The sequence below is a fragment of the Lineus longissimus genome, chromosome 11 (genome assembly GCF_910592395.1).
Source record: "Lineus longissimus chromosome 11, tnLinLong1.2, whole genome shotgun sequence".
NCBI classification, from domain to species: Eukaryota; Metazoa; Nemertea; class Pilidiophora; order Heteronemertea; family Lineidae; genus Lineus; species Lineus longissimus.
This window is the reverse complement of record NC_088318.1, coordinates 14,177,910-14,194,710: the sequence shown is the minus strand read 5'-3', so window position 1 is coordinate 14,194,710 and position 16,801 is coordinate 14,177,910. Positions and strand designations below refer to the sequence as shown.

Sequence of the window (16,801 nt, the reverse complement as noted above, 5' to 3'; positions counted from 1 at the left end):
TGAACTTGCATACTGTAGGTAAACCGTATCATTGTCCACAACATAAGTAAAGGGACTGTTCTTGTACTGCCATACTTGGGATAAACCATACCAGTGTCCACAATGTAAGTATAGAGCCTGTCTTTGAACTTGCATACCTGTGGGTAAACCATATCATTGTCCACAACATAAATAAAGGGACTGTTCTTGTACTGCCATACTTGGGGTAAAATGTATCATTGTCCACAATGTAAGTATAGAGCCTGTCTTTGAACTTACATACCTGTGGGTAAACCATATCATTGTCCACAACATAAGTAAAGGGACTGTTCTTGTACTGCCATACTTGGGGTAAAACGTATCATTGTCCACAATGTAAGTACAGAGACTGCCCTTGTAGTTGGTCATAGTTTCATCCCACTTTTGTTTTTCCAGGCAACTATTCCACCGCTGAGAAAAGTGCTCTAAAGAAACACATTCGAATACACACAGGAGAAAAACCATACAAGTAAGGCACTGGTTCATTATCAAATTTGATGCTTTTAAATCTTAGTTGCATATATGCCGTTGAAGGTGACTATCAACTCTAACATGATAATTCCAGGCCCGGAGCTAGCTCTTTGACTTGGGGAGAGAAAACACCTCTATGAGAAATAAAACATTTGAATTGACAGCTGAAGGTCAACTAGGACATTATAAGCTATATCGACAGGCGATGCACCTTTCCAGTTTCACGTGCCTGTCCAAATTCAAAATTATTTCTGTTCTCATCAATTGTCAGGTGTCAGATGTGTCCCTATGCCAGCAGGAACTCCAGCCAGCTGATCGTCCACTTAAGGTCTCACACGGGTGATGCGCCGTTCCAGTGTCACATCTGCCCATCCAAATTCAAGATAAATTCCGATCTAAAGCGTCATATGAGGACCCACACAGGAGAGAAACCATTCAGTTGCGACATGTGTGACTACAAATGTGCCGTCAAAGGTAAAATTAGTATCTTTCATATGTAAATGTCACTTCCTTTTAAACTTCTGTGAAAAAACTGCTTGGCTGCTAGAAAATGACACACCCTCTTACACCATTAAGCAGTGTGAAAACATGCAAATGAAAGGACTTGAAAGTTTTAATTAACACATTCCAGGCAATAAATTCACCATTCCAGGCAATGAACACACTCATTCCAGGCAATAAGCACAATTATTTAAGGCAATTACACTTTCCAGGCAATCTCCAGATCCACGTGAAGATCAACCACTCCGGAGACAATCAGTATAAATGTGAAGAGCAGGGCTGTGACTTTGCCATCTCCTCTCAGAAGCTGCTACGGGAACACCAAAAGATACATCTGGGCGATCAACACAGCTTTCAGTGCGGCGAATGCCAGTATCTCTGTAGCACAAAATCATCGCTCAGAAACCACATGGTCACTCACAGTGAGGAGCGGCCGTTCAAATGTGGCTACTGTACGCATTCGTCTAAACAGCGCGGGAATATGAAAAATCATCTCATGCGTAAACATCCAGAACAGCTGCCGTTGCGGAAGAGGAAGAAGGAGAAAGCTGACACGCTTAAGAAATCACCGCATAAAACTCGCCCGTTGTGTAAGACGTCTTTTGATTGTTCTGTTTGCGGGGATGGGTTCGTCCGGGAGGATTCTTATAAAAGCCACATGAAGCAACACAAGGAGTTGGCGATCGTGATGGAGGATACGGCGCTGGCCGTGTTACAGTTGCAGACACCCGTTACGAATATTGTGCGAGCTTGTGCTGCCTCTGGTGGTGAAACCCAGGAGGCGACAGTGAGCAGTTCAAGTGAGGCGGAAGCGAGGGGTGAGGGAGTGCGAGATCTGCGGCAGTTTGTTCATGAGGGGTCGGATGGACCCCTTAAGGTTTTTGAAGTATCTGGAGGAAAGGCTAGCGTCGGTGCTGTCACCGAGCAGGCACCTGGAACTGTGCTTGTTGACAATAGGAACGCTCAGTTGGTGACGTCAAATCAGCCTGGATATGTTTCAATGGAGTCTAGCTTCATTCAAGGTAACGCGCCAGCTGTTATCTTAGAGAGCAGCAGTGGGAAACAAATAGTGGTGCAAGTCAGTGGGGCCCCGCCCGGGCCTCAGAGTCAAATGGTGCCAGGTGGTCATATGGTGACTGTACCAGCTGGTGGAAATCTTAACTATGTACCCAAAGGCACACCACAAACTTTAAGCGAGAATCACCTGACTACGGTGCAGAATGTCCTTGCCTCAGGAAGTGTGGCAGAGCCTTCTTTCTACACAACGGCAGCATTCCCCTCCACCGGAATCGAACGGGTTCAACAAGTTGGGCAGATCCAATCTGTTTATTCTAACACAACGACAACAGCAGTGGCAAGTTTCTCAAGCGTTCCACAACAAATGTCGACTGCTGCTGTTTCTAGCGGGCAAGGCCACCTGCAGTCTACAGTTCAGCCTCTGCCGGTCTCAAACTCTCCACAGATTCGACAGTTCACTTCAGCTAGCTCTTCCATTTCTAATGTTCCACCCCAGGGCCGAAGAGTTAGGAGGCGGACTATGTCAACGAACTCTGCCATCAAAATCACACATACTCCTCTGAAGAAGACGAAGAAGCAGACAGTGCGTAGTATTTTAAGTCCGAGTTCTCAAACGAGTGCAGCAGCCATCAGTCATCAACCCGTCATGCAGATACCGGGACCAAGTCCTCAAGTCGTATATAGGTCAACGCGGGACAACGCAGGTATTGTAAGTGATGGTAATAGTGTCCAGGTGCAATCTCATGGCCTTCCAGGACATCAGGTCGTCGTACAGGTCCCAGTTGGTGAAAATACTCGGGCTGTTGACGGTTCAGGGCGCCCTGTTTTCGTTCAGACGCCAAATAGTGACTGCCACTTTGTCGGGCCTTCTGCGCCTCAAAACCAAACAGTTCAAATGCAGGGGAGTGATTCGAGAGTCGGTGTGAATCAACCTGTCGTGATGCAGGTTCCTCAAAACCAAACAGTTCAAATGCAGGGGAGTGATTCGAGAGTCGGTGTGAATCAACCTGTCGTGATGCAGGTTCCAGTGAGTGTCGATAATCCATCCCTACCGATGCAGATGTCACCTGGGATGGTGCCGCCCGGGCAGTCGCAGATGATGCTGGCAATGTCGCCTGGAACCGAGAGTGGGATTTGCTACAGATTGGTCCCACAGGTGGCAGCACCTGATGGCAGCATCACCTATAGCCTTCTTCCTCAACCGTATATGCCGAGAGAAAACCAAGGTGAGTTGAGTGAAGATTGACTTTTTTGATGCTTGGTCCCAACTCTCTATAGGGTAGGGAACGTTCGGTACATTCTATTTATTCATGCACCTTGCACAATAATCAAGATTCCTGTTCTCACAAGTTCCCAGTGCAGTTTTTTTACAGGCTGGCTGATTAAAACTTGTAAAAAGGTTTACCACTACCAGTATATTTATCTTAAATTCAAGCTACACTTCAATTTTTTGATTACCTGTCTCTTATAGTTCGCTTTCTTATTCTTTCAGCCTTGTCTCCAGTCACAAGTCAACCTGCATCCCAGGTCCAGGTGGTACCTCCGCTTGTCCAACCCTATGCCGAAAATTCCGAGGTCAAGAACCATTTAGAAGAACGACAGGCACAGAACAATCGCGAGATCCAGGTAGGCTCATTAAACAGTCATTCTGTATTGCGTCCTGAGACTAACTTCCCCAATGTTAGTTTGGTTCATCAGTATTTATGCAGGGGGCAGCAGTTGTCTCCTACCGACTGACGCTGGTGTTATAAAAACGGATTTTTAAAGACTGTCAGGTCGTAGTTGCATTATGATGTGATACAATGTATGATCATTCAAACCAGACTAGAGGTTGGTCCTACCGGGGTGTAATCCAGGGTGCTGGAACAGACAGCTTGGAGTAAATAAGCTTGGATCACATTATTGTTCACAAATGGTGGGGCCTATGAAAGTGAAAGCATATGAAGTCACATGCTTACGATCGCCTTGAACTTTGTCCCTCCTTTGCCGCATAGAATTAACAAACCTGAATTCATGGGTCTCAAAGACATGTCAGTCCCCCTCAGAATGCCAACAAGAAATATGAGTCGGTTATGTCAAAAAGTAACTCAAGTAGACCCGCGGGTAATGCATGATTTCGTTTTCCAATATTCAACAATAAACTTTGGCGATTAAGCTCCTGTAAGCCGACACCATCTGAGATGGAAGTAATATCGAACGGGAATGCCAAAAGTTGGAGAAAAGCAATTATTCGACGAGTGTCCATGCTATCAAGTAACAACAACGGCAACAAGTCTGTTAATACGCCACATGAGCGATATTGTCCGATATTGTCGGCGTCTGGATGGCACTTTCAGTGTCGGCCAAATGGCGATCTGATTTCACTCTCCCACAGTGGCGAACTTATACGTCTAAATCTGCAAATTGCATACACAAATCCGGTTCGATTCCCAAAGCGCTGCATGCGTCACTTGGAAACTATTACAAGGCTTTGCCATTTGCTATAGTGAAAATGAGAATATTTGTAAACGGAAGTAATAAGGAGTGGATGATACAGACGCCAATATAAATGACGGTAGTGCGCCGAAGAAATGAAATCATAATACGTGGGGCTCTTGTCGGATGATACATGGAAATTGACTCGCCTCGAAAGGTTTTACCAGGACAAGAGGCAATTATGACGAGCATTACTTGTGTATTAGTGGGCCCCACTGTTTACAATGCACCCAACATGGCCGGCATTAGCGTCGCGTAGGTGAGCAAAATACTAAGTAGGCCCTTTTGTTAGAAACAGGTGTTGGTTGTGGTTGGCCTTGGGGAAATCTCGAGATTAGTTCGGACAGTAATATGAAGAGTATGGTTTTGTTGCTGAGTGTTGGTACTCTGAGAGGGTTTCTAAGGATGCAGTGACGGAGCACTCAGACCCCTATATTATTCATTTAGCTCTAAGTGATCATCGCTGCTACGGATAGATATTAGATAAGTCGGATGCTGGATACTTATCACGGTTGGAATGACTGACAGGTTGTTATTAGCCAATTTGCTATAAATCCTAAAAAATTTCAAATGTTTTTTTCAAGTAGTTGGCGGTTTATAAATCTATTTTGAAATTGATTGAAAAAACATACCTTCTAATGCCTTTTAAAATAGAGGATTTATTCGAGTAACATTCGCCAAACATGACATTTTTTGTCCTATCTAGCGCACATTTTTATGTTAGTGCTTTAGTCATAAGTTTCCCTCTTGGGAATGAAAGCGCATGTAATAGGTATAATTAGGACATATTGCAGTTTTTAACATGTCATAATAAAATGATATGTCATGAAATAATTAGGACGACATCGTCAGGAGCAGTCACTGTCTGTTCGTCTTGTTTTCACGACACTGCGCGATACACGCCATGTCGATATTGTTCGCGAGAGCGTCATTCGCCCTTCCGACACAGTTTTATCTATTGAATATGGTAAGAACACAACTTCATTAGCTGAGACGCTAATATTCGTAGCGCTACGTAGCGTAACGCTAATCAAAGTGGCAGTGTCGAACTATTATGAATATAATTTACATTCATCAGGCCGCTAACAAAATTAACGACGACACTGACAACATATACCAATTTAGACAAAATGGCCCCGTACATAAGGAGATTTATACATCTGGCAATAATATAAGACACTTCTGCATTGATTGCTTATGGCTTGGCGCTACTTCGCTAATGGCGTTATCCAATCAAATTGGTCGAGGGTCAATTCTCCCGGGACGCGGGCGAACAAGAAAAACATTTTACTGCATGTTCTTTTGTTGAAGTGATAGCGTCTTGAGATGGTGCTAAAATGAGGATTTATAAACTTGAGACGAGTTGTATAGAATTAGACTTTGGATGTAGGCATCGTTATAACTTTAAGATTAATGACTTATTGATAAGGGTTAACGTGTTAGTTTTTCTAAATAGATATTTTGCTCACTCTGTAAAATTGAAGGCATGTGGATGAGAATTTATTGCCATTTTAGCGAATTGTATAGAATTTCACTTTGGAGATGAGTTGTGCTATTGTTGGGATTATTTCAATGTTGCTAAGAATGTATATATCTGTCCTGGAAGGCTAATAAGAATATGATCAGTGAATGGGGAGGTTTTGGTGGAAATCACTGCAATCATGATTGCATGCAACAAAAATCTCTCCTGTGCGGTGATCATCGCAGTTGCCTGCGCCAAGAATTGTGTAAGCATTGTTGGATGTTCCAAACTGCACATCGAATTTGTACTAGGACAACCTTCTCGCTCCCCCCCCCAGGATACAGTCATTTCATTTTGGTTCATCTTGCAACACTATTCCCAAAGATAGGAATTTCAGCCACATTCAATTAAGCAAGCTATTACATGAACAACGTCCGGCATTTAACACTGTCAATTGAATTAATTTATTAATTACCTTCGGTTACCGCAGATTAATTAACAAAATTAACTTTAATTAAAGTTGCATCACAGCTGAGTGTGACAGAGAATAACCGCTGATGAGGAAGATTCATCATGCCAATGTTATAAATGGGATGCGCAACTTTTAAAAATTATGAGAAATGTTTTGCCGAAATGAATCTGGCAGAGAATAAAAGAAGTACGGTGATACCTCCATTAGCGGACACCTCTCTATCAAGGACAGCCTCTCTATATAAGGACACAGCATTTGGTACTGAATTGGTTATTGCCTTTGAAATATAACTTTTTCTTCACCAAGTCATCATAGCTGTTGCAATGGGAGCATTTTCCAACAAATTTTTATAAAATGCCAGATTTTCCCAAAAAATGACCTGTCCTGGTTTGTGCCAAAATTTTCATTTGTAACCTCATCACTATTTTCTTTGTTGTATTTTATTGCAGACAGACACGAGACCCCATGACCAGACAGAATAGAGAGAACTAGTTTCATTGGTAAGTCAAATTCATGTGACAAATAAAAGGGGAACTTATAGTTAATCTCGGGTCAGTGTACCCTCCTCTGCTTCTGTCCCCCTCTTGCGCTAAATATGGCCCTGCACCCGGCTCCTGCCTATAGTCTCCCTTGAGTCATTTGGTTATCTTGGTTGTTTGGTTAACTCTGGAGGCTGGAATTGATGGTACACCGTGATAACAATAGATGCCTCTGCCCGTCCCTCCCCATAATGAGCTGCACATATTGTAAGAGGTAAGGACGCATAGTGTGAACCATGATATTTTCATAGGCAGAAATCTTCATAATATAAGCAGTATGTTCAATGACAGACGCGTTGTAAGCAATAACTGACTCCATAGATCGCGATTGATCAAATTTATTAGAGAAATATTCGTAGTAACGCGGGTATTAAGCCATAGTCGTCGTACTGCAAGAATTATGAAGATTCTGTGAATGATCGTGTCTTGTTAGATTTGATGTTGTCTCGTGTTGTGTTTTCAAAGGTTGTTAACCCATTGCTGTCATTGGGGTCGGGGTGTAGGGGAGGAGGGGGGTTGTGAAATGGGAGGATGAGCTAGATTGCTATTGTCACATCCTTTCTGCAGGCCATTTGAGCTTTTCGGTCAGATTTTGTTGAATTCAACATCAATCTGTGGCACCCTTTCCACCATTTTTTACATGTTTTCGATGGACTTTGCACCTGGGTCGTCTTTTAAATTCAGGTGTATGTTTCCTACGAGAATAGCTGGTTGACTTCCCAGTGTTGTGTGATTTTGTTTTTTGGCATCAAAATACCAGTACAGACTGGTGCCAAGGGTTGATCCAGGAATTTAAAAAAACAACACGGGGGGGGGGTTATGTTATACTCATGGTTTCAATGTCACCGATTTTTTCCCAAATTCCCTTATTTCATATCTTGTCATCAATCGCGATTTGTGAAAATTTGACTGATAATTTTGCATCTTTATATGTGAAATCAGGGGCTAATGGACGCTTGTTTTCTTCCGCTGTATCCGTGATCTGGTCCACCGCTCTCAAAAACATCGTAAATATAATCGGCGCGAGGAAAAAAAGAGAGATTTACAGTTGAATTATTAGGCGTAGTTTTCTTTCAGAGTAAGACGAGCGACCATCTTTCCAATCCCATCTGTCAGCTGACCAATCTTGCGGCTCGTCCGTCCAATTTATTACGGGCAGTTTTTCAAGCGAAATCTCGTCGAAATCTTAATCTCAAATGCATCAACTGGTCAAGCATAAAAACGTCTGATCAATCTTGCGCCGATAATCAGTTGGATGAAGCGGCAGAAGGACGGACGAGTGGAACGGTCAAACGGTCCAAATCCTTCTAAATATGCCATGCGCTGGTCAGTGCAAGGGTCAGGTTGTCCCAAATTGAATCAATCCGCGATGTCAGGCAAATCTCATCAATACGTCTTAATTTGTTATAATGGCATTAGGGGAACAGAGCTCCGGCGCTCAAGACAGACAGTCGAGGCTTCGAATTAAGCCGTCATCAAATTACTTTGACCCGATATATTTTATACCTAATCTGATAGCCTTATTGATAATTCAGAGTTAGGCCGTTCAGGATTCATAATGGTGCTGTGTTTATAAATGACTTCCGTGCATGGAGCGGTGGAAGATGTCTTCCAAAACATCGCAAATGGTTCTGTAGGTGGAGGTCATGCAATGTGACGTTTTCAAATTGTTTTTTCCATTAACCAAGAAAATGATTCCGCACATGATGATTTATATGTATTTGATGAGTCTACAATTGTCTCACACTTCAAAATCAATCTGCGGAAACATGCCATTCTTGCTCAGTTGAAATAGCTTCCAGCAATATCACCTGAGCTCACAGGTCATTCTGGTTCAATCTGCAGCATTTTTCACAAATTCTCCTGTGGTCGCCAAACAGCACTATCTTCCTTCACCTCTGGTCGTTAATAATTGATGTACAAAAACGCCTCGGTTCTCACACACAGGCCGAGAACGCCGTTTGCTCAGAATGTCATCACGTGTTTTTTTTACTTGTTCTTTTGTGAGGCTTGTTGAAATCGCAGGAAATCAGGATTGGTTTTGTGTCAAATATGGCCGGAAATGTGTACAGGTTTCTCTGTAAAATGTACACGTTTTAATTTCAATCGGCCAAACATAGGCCTACCGGTTTTTGGGACGCAGCATATGGAAATTTCACCCTGAAATACAATTGTTTTCGAGACAATGCTGTACAAAATGTACACCAGGCTTGATCTTCTTTTGCATTTACTAAGTTTATAGCAGTTTCACCCAAACTTGATTGGGGAAATAGTACTTAGTTGTGTTGAAAATGTACACCAACTTCTACTAATAGTGGTGGTAAAATGCAATCTGTGGCAGTTTCCACTCAAAGCTGAGTGGAGAAGCTATTCATGATACTGTACAAAATGTACACTTGCCTTCCAAACGTTGATAAAATAACCTGCACGGCGTCTTCTTGCTTATCACTTGACGCGGCCGCGGTGAGCGCCGGAAAGCTGACCAACCGTGTTCAAAGATTCACGGACAAGTAATAGGTTTTCGTCATCCGGGCGTCTTGGGACGGTATTTAGAAGGATAGTTTGTGCGATGAGAGTTTTTACACCGCAGATAATCACCGAGGGGATAGAGAAAATTGAAATGTTCTAGATATTTACCAAAAGATTGATGGCTCGTCCAGAGATATGCAATTTTTCATCGCTCGCGTGGCGTATTTAGAGGCACGTCAGGATGCAGTCTTTCGGGAATCCCGAGTCATTTAACGGTCACAAAGACATCCGTCTCCTGGCGCAACACTTCCTCTGCGGATGGTTATTCATCCTTTGTTGTTACGCAGTTGATTGCAGTTTTGTAAAAATTCAGCCATTAAAGAATGGGTGTGCTCATTAGTAGAGAACGGTTAGAAAGTGGTTTTGAATTTTGTTCTCCAAAACACGTACAACAAACGATTTTTGAATAAAATCTTGATGCGACTTTCGCAGAACTTGACAATGAGCACCGCCTGCTCTGCGGGTCAAGAAAGGCAAAAAGACCATCAGCTCGTCAACTGGGAGTGCCACCTATTGAAGGAAAGATGAGAAAGCGGATTCAGCTTGTGAGCTTTCAAGTATAATGGTTCCTCGGCACTAAATCCGTCTACCCTTATAGTCCATTCATCAAATGAGACAACAGAAATACCAATGTTTACACAATTTTGACTAAAGACCATCGAAATCAACACAACGTTTGACGAACAAATACTGAAATTGACAGAATATAAAGTGAATACGAACAGTTTCATTTTTGATGAAGTCTGATTGTTGATCCTTGGTTCATTTGATACGGGGTCCACGGGAGATGATTTAGGATCTCTGCGATGATTGCAGACTGTCTAGAATGTTTGTTGGAGGCAAACAGACATACACTGTTATTTCTCATTTAATTTATTGACTGGTTTCGACGGAGCGATTCATTTTGACAAAATGATGAACTATTTAAACTTAATGAGGGTGTCCTGGTAGAAAAATAGGCATCCTCTCCCAGGGGTACTCAATGACACCACTAGTTGTACATTTAGTATCTGATGGTCCTAGCCAGTACAGCCAAGCACCTGACTTAAGATTTGAGAAAGTAGGCTGAACCTCTCACAATCATTTAAATTGGAACAGACAGTGTACAGTGTGATAGTACATCTTTTTGAACGCACTCTAGAGGAGCTGTTGTTGTGATCAGAATCTGATGGTTCCGAGCCAATGCAACAATACGCCTGACTATGGATTGAGAAAGTATCCTTGGAGAAACGGAACCTCGAACAATCATTAAAATTGATGGCGAGATGCTTTTCACAGAACAGGTCAAATGATGCCGTTTTATCATTTTGATTGAGACGCAAATGAATGAATTTTATCAGTCGCTTTGCAGTCGGCGCTGAGAGATGGGCGTGATGTGATTAATTATGCAATTAAGAGTTGAAGATTGCCTTGCTACATCTATATCAATAGGGCAACGGTCGTCTCGAGAGAATCGCGATGGACATGTTTGAGTTTGGAAGATTCCTTCGTGATTATGATCGAGACATTGTCGTACCGTGTCTCATATGGTAAAGAGCGAAATCGTTCTCAAAGGGGCATTTCCCAATGAAAACTTTGACAGACGTTTGACAGAATTCTGATACTTTCTATTGATAAGGTAGCTTGTTAATACTGGATCGGTTTCCTGATTCTCTCACCAGGGTGATTTTTTTTTTCAACCAAATATTTGTTGGCATTTTATTTCGGTGGATTTTGCTCAAAAACACAATTCTCTAAAAATAAAATTGCGAAAAAGTGTTTTTTGATTTGACATACCAACTTGAAAAAATGACTTGGTTGCTTCAAAAATGTCATACTTAGGAATTTGAAGCTGAAGTTTGATTATTCTCCCAAATCATATCATATCATATCATTACCGGTGTCGTAACCCTATTGGATTTTTGCCGGAGGTATTGAGTCCACTACAGGCTACTGTCCACCTATGTGGGATCTTTTACTTGCCCTGGCATAGACACTCAGGTACAAGGGACCACGGCTTTAAGTCTCATCCGACAGACCCTCGAGTATTTCATACGTTAATGTACGTGTTGTGAAGAGCCAGGAATTTTAGTTCCTTGAAAGCCACGCCGGTTCATCCAGAAATACAATCCTGGGTTCTCCCCGGGATCGAACCCGGGCCCTATTGCGTGGTAGCCAGCAGTGTTAACCACTAGGCTATGAGGCTCCAAAGGCATGAGATAAACCCCTAGCCATCTTCTGAGGCATCCCCCTGTCATCGCATGGCCTGTCAAGCCCACCAACCTACCAGTTATTGACTTGTACCATCCAAGTGTCCATACAGCTAATACGTCGTCATCTACATATCTTACTGGATCTGGCGAATTTGATTTCGCAAGAACATGGACAGAATTGCCTGCAGAAATTACTTATCGACTTCTGCGATATTCCATCACCCGCGGATCAAGTTTGTATATCATAGGAGCGGGCGTCAGTCATGCAGAAATCGACCAATAGCAATGGTCATGATGCTGGGTGGTGCATGGTTGAAATAGCAGCTCCTTGGTCCAATGAAGATCTTGCTGGGCCAGGGGAAGGGGAGGTCTAGTGCACCGATGTAACTTTTCTCATAACATGCTATTTTGCATTGTGTATATCATTGAAAAGGTGTCAGCTTTGGCATTTGCTCAATAGCAAGGGGAATTGTGGGGGGGGGGGTCTACTGTAACAGGACAGTTACATGTAACAAAATCTCTTTAGATGTATTATTTGGGTTAAGTGGCTAACCCAAGGAAACAAGGGACAATACATGCAGCTAATTGGCGTGGCGAGGAAAAAAGTGCTCGGTACATAAATGTTGATCAATCTTAATTCCCTTGATAACATTTTATCCGCCGCGGCCGCAAACAATTTATTCGGATCAAATGCATAGATAATTCATTGTAGGGCCATCCAGGAAACAAAGCGCTAACTTAGATGTATGCGTCTATTTAAAAAGGGAAATTTTTATTCATTCCCCACAACAACAGACATAAACTACCATGAATGGCGCGGAGAAATTATAAGGGAAAATGCCGCCTAATGTTCGCCAAGCCATGAATATGTCTTTATTTATTCCGGCGGGCCGGGAACGGTTTCTCGTAATTCAAGCACTCCCGAAGCCCCAGAAGACGTGGCTTCTATTAACTCATCACGTTGACCCCACATATCTACCAAAAATATTAAAGCGAAGACGTGAGAGGCATGTCGATTGCGTCCGCACACGATAAGTCATCGCAATATCTCTCCACTGCATCCAAATCATTAGTCTTCTTATGAGTCCCAGAAGGTCAAACGTCGTGGCAACGGTCATATATAATTTGGAACTTTTCATTGGTCGGGACTTTGGGGATAACGTTATTGATTTTAATAATTATTGGGGGTCGGTGTATGGCACAAATGGCCGCTTATATGGAATATTCAAATGAATGGCCGTCAAGAGAAATCTACGATGTTTTGAGATGCGTTTGGAATGTTGGGGGCCAATTGGGCGTTTGTGGATGAGCATTTGGGGAGAAATATACAAGAGTTGCAAACTTTTCTGCAATATTGGGTTGAAATTTTAACCAATTTTATTGCACCAGTGTATAATCAAACTTGATATACTGAATATTTACAGCCCAGGCTTGGTCATGGTGATGTGTTTTGTTTAGTGTGGTTACAGTTAGAGATTTGTGCTCTCTGGGATAAAACCCATGTCTTTGTTATCCAAGTCGAGTCTTGGAATTACTGACCAATAATTTAAAAATAGTGAGTGTATGAATGGTGTCTTTGTGTCTGAAGGATAATTAATTAGGACCAATAATTTGCTAATTGACCTGGTCATCTTCCGGATTCCAAGATTCCTTACACAGCCCAAAGAAATGGCATCTGGGCAGATCACCATAAAATAGATCCAAGAGGAAAATAGCTATGTCAATAGCCATGGGTTCATATTTTATGTCTTCACAAGAAAATTATTTAATTTGCGCTGAAGTACTTTGCAATTATTCTGAATCCAAGGACAATGGTAGAATTAATCGTATTATTTGTCAGAGCCTTAGAAGATTATCCAAATAGCCTGAACTATCTCATGGTTTATATCTGTAGGATATTCGGATAAATTAATTGTATGGAATTCCTTCTGTGGTGTTTCTGGCTCCATGACAATAAATGGATTTGCGTCGTTTTATTGGCCTCGAGCTCAGTGGGGGTGTGGGGTGTGGGGTGGTGGACAGTGGTACCTGTCCCAATGTCCTATGTGCCGGGTAGGCGTGCGTGCAAAGTTAGAGGGGCATTTCCAGTGGGTTGGAATGGTGTTTCACTAACTGGTATAACAATTTTGAAATTCCATCAAACGGAAAAGAACAACTTTATCACTTTCGCTTTCTTGAGAAAGTGTTAACTCTGTGGTTAATAAACGTTGCACAAACAATTAAAATGGCAGCGAAAAACCCTGCATTTTGATAACTGGGTGATTAAGAATAAGGAACAGGCGGGATAGGGGTGGAGACGGGCTACATGCCTCCCAATCTGGACAAAGATTGCCACGGTGCTGCCATTGTCATCAATGAATACATTAGGCCAGGTGAAAGAGATGTCATGTTTCACGTACCCACACGGTTCTATTCATAGCGCCGTGTAATAATGAAATGAGAGAAACCTGCACATTCACCGATAATGGCGGCAAGGACGGAATGAGGTCATCAATTGATGAGGTCGTTGCATGAAGTAGAGTTCCAGTCATGGAGGTGAGGTTCTGGAGGTGAGGTTGGCTTGGATTCCGGCACAATCTAATCCGTATATCTGCATCAAATTCAAAATAAGCAATTGCCCCACATTTTCAAGAGACTGTGACAAGAAACGTCCAATTATTTTTCCGGCCTAACCCATCCAATCACTCAAGTCGGCTAATTTATCGTTTTAATCAATTCCGTCTGATTTGGTCTGATGTTTGGTATCATATTTTACGAATTTGCCTCGGAGCTGCGGGTGCCTTTTGCTGAAGCCAGGCAGAAAATATCGAAGGAAGATCGCGACATTAATTTATCAAGTAGAAACAAGAAAGCGTGTGATATGATTTTACGCCTTAGTAGATAAGGTTGCGTTTTGATCAGGACATGCGTTATTATATTGCGAATTATTGGTTAATTTTCCGCGGGAAAAATTATCACGCATGTTTGGCTTCTTTAAAAAAATTACTCGAGTGGAAGATGATGACTTTATATGGCGTATTAAATACATAACTGGGGTCTTCTTGTAACGATTACAACATCATCGATTAGGGGGTTGGCGGGAAATATTGCGTCATTGGAGCGCGTAAAAAGAAATGGCGGCAGGATGGGATGCGTCGATAAAGGGATGAAGGTATTTGAATCTGGCGAAGATTGTACGGTTGTTTCAAAATTACGAGTGTGTCGTCGTTGCCTTGATGTTGAAGAGGTGCAAAATCAGGGAGCAAGGACAAATTTAAGGATAAAATAATGTCGCGTGGGATCCAACTTTATAATAAGCAAACGCTTCAAATCCAGTATTTTTACAATGAATTCTTCAAAAAAAAATTTACAGGATCTATTGTTGTAAGAAATGATGAAAGAAGGCGTTGTTTTGAAAGATCTTTTGATTCCTCTTCTTCAGATCAGCACTTGCGGAAAGACGCCCAAAAATAATGACTTTGAGTCTGAAAGTCAATATACCTTCAAGAAGACATAACTCATGTTGGAAACTGCTATTCAATGTTCTCATCACCAAAATAGACCAAACTTCATTAATAACAGGCACTTGAACCAAATAATCAACTTTAAATCCCCTTGAATGCTATGAAACTTTTTCAATGAATTATTTTGAGAGAAATGATGAATTTTAAATCCTTGGCAATATTTCATTCAGAACGTAAGATGATTTTGTTTCTGAAACTTGAAAATTCGCATCTGGCTCTGCTACGATGATTGCCTTCATGGTAATTAAGTATTTAATTAGGCATATTGTAATTAGGTATTTAAGTGGGCATATTAATATATCGCCACCTAATTTAATTGAGTTGATATATTGTTGGACGTATCCGCAAATAGGGCGGGTCTTGGCGATTATGAGTCCCAAGTTATGCTAATCAAATATATTAACTGGCCACCATAAAAGTGTGAATTGGGATATTTGTTTAACCCTTGGTGGTGGGGAGCCATCAAGGTGCTCCAATTTTTGGCATTGCGAACGTTTCCGGTGTACGGTATCTCAACACTTGAAGATATAAGTGACAATTTGTACCTGACACTGATGAGGTGACAACTATACATTAAACGTAGAACAATGGATTAAGGTGGACTAATCCTATAATCCCTTTGTTACGCTATTGTCTATTGTGTTCGGATGATTAATGTGTCTGTCAATTAGATATTGTGACGTCTTAGAAAATCATCCGAGACAGGCGTCTTAATTGATCGCGGAGCTGAAACTTATTGATAAAGAAATTAAGAAAGGGTGTTTTTTGTTTTGGGTAATATTGGAAAATGTCTGATATATCATGATATTGTGTTGAGCGTAGGTGGCGGGTTAACCCTCGGATGAGTTGGCCTGACCTATGGTTCGGAGAAAAATCACCAGATAAGGGGATGTGACTTCATTGCTAATATATCTAAGGCTCCTTTGGGCTAAGTACTGCATCATTCTGTGAAATTTCATGGGTCAACACCATAGGTGATGCAAAAAAGTATCAATCTCAAGTACATATACATGTGGCAGAAATTTTGTAAAAATCTCTTTTTATTTTAGGAGTTATTCAAGATCAAAAGTATATAATGTTTTTTGTGTCACCTAGTATGATCCATCCTGGTCTGTCTGATTCATGACTTTATTCCCTGTTATGTATGCAAATCCTTATATCTTGCCGCTGATCCGTGTATACATTTTGTATAATGAATTAATACCGGAAATCCCCCCAATCGTAACTACCCATTGCTATAACGTGCCAACGTTGCAGTAATGGCTAAAACGACTCCCAGTTTCCCGTCCACCAAATGTATCCATGTGACAGGCCAGAGCCCTTGGTATCGCCAGAATTGAATTGTTACACACCAATTGCAATGTATATTGATTTACAACAAATAGAGCAATAACGTTACATCTTGCGCTATTTTCATACAAGCAGACATGATGAGGTTATAGGCGATAACTGCACCTTGCTAAGAATACGAGATTTCGAAAGCGCACTGCGGAAGCCCAGTTGTATATTGGACAAAGTGTGGCGTACGCTTGCTACGTCCATGGTAAGACACGAAATATTGGTATCTAAATCCCTGTGTAGTTTATGCCTTTGATAAGAACTATCTTGATGTGAAAATCAAT

At 41.8% G+C, this 16,801-nt stretch overlaps 1 protein-coding gene across 3 annotated transcripts in view; it reads left to right on the top strand.

The window, feature by feature from the left end:
* LOC135496329 (uncharacterized) overlaps positions 1 to 16,801 on the top strand; it is a 40,862-nt gene that overhangs the window by 2,202 nt on the left and 21,859 nt on the right. For 2 of the 3 annotated variants that reach the window (XM_064785593.1, XM_064785592.1), the window contains exons 4-7: positions 415 to 487; positions 761 to 963; positions 1,203 to 3,233; positions 3,500 to 3,633. In XM_064785593.1, coding sequence (XP_064641663.1) covers positions 415 to 487; positions 761 to 963; positions 1,203 to 3,233; positions 3,500 to 3,633 — 2,441 coding nt within the window. Of the gene's footprint in view, positions 1 to 414; positions 488 to 760; positions 964 to 1,202; positions 3,234 to 3,499; positions 3,634 to 6,865; positions 6,917 to 16,801 lie in introns of all 3 variants that reach the window. The other variant, XR_010448645.1, reaches the window with a different exon arrangement.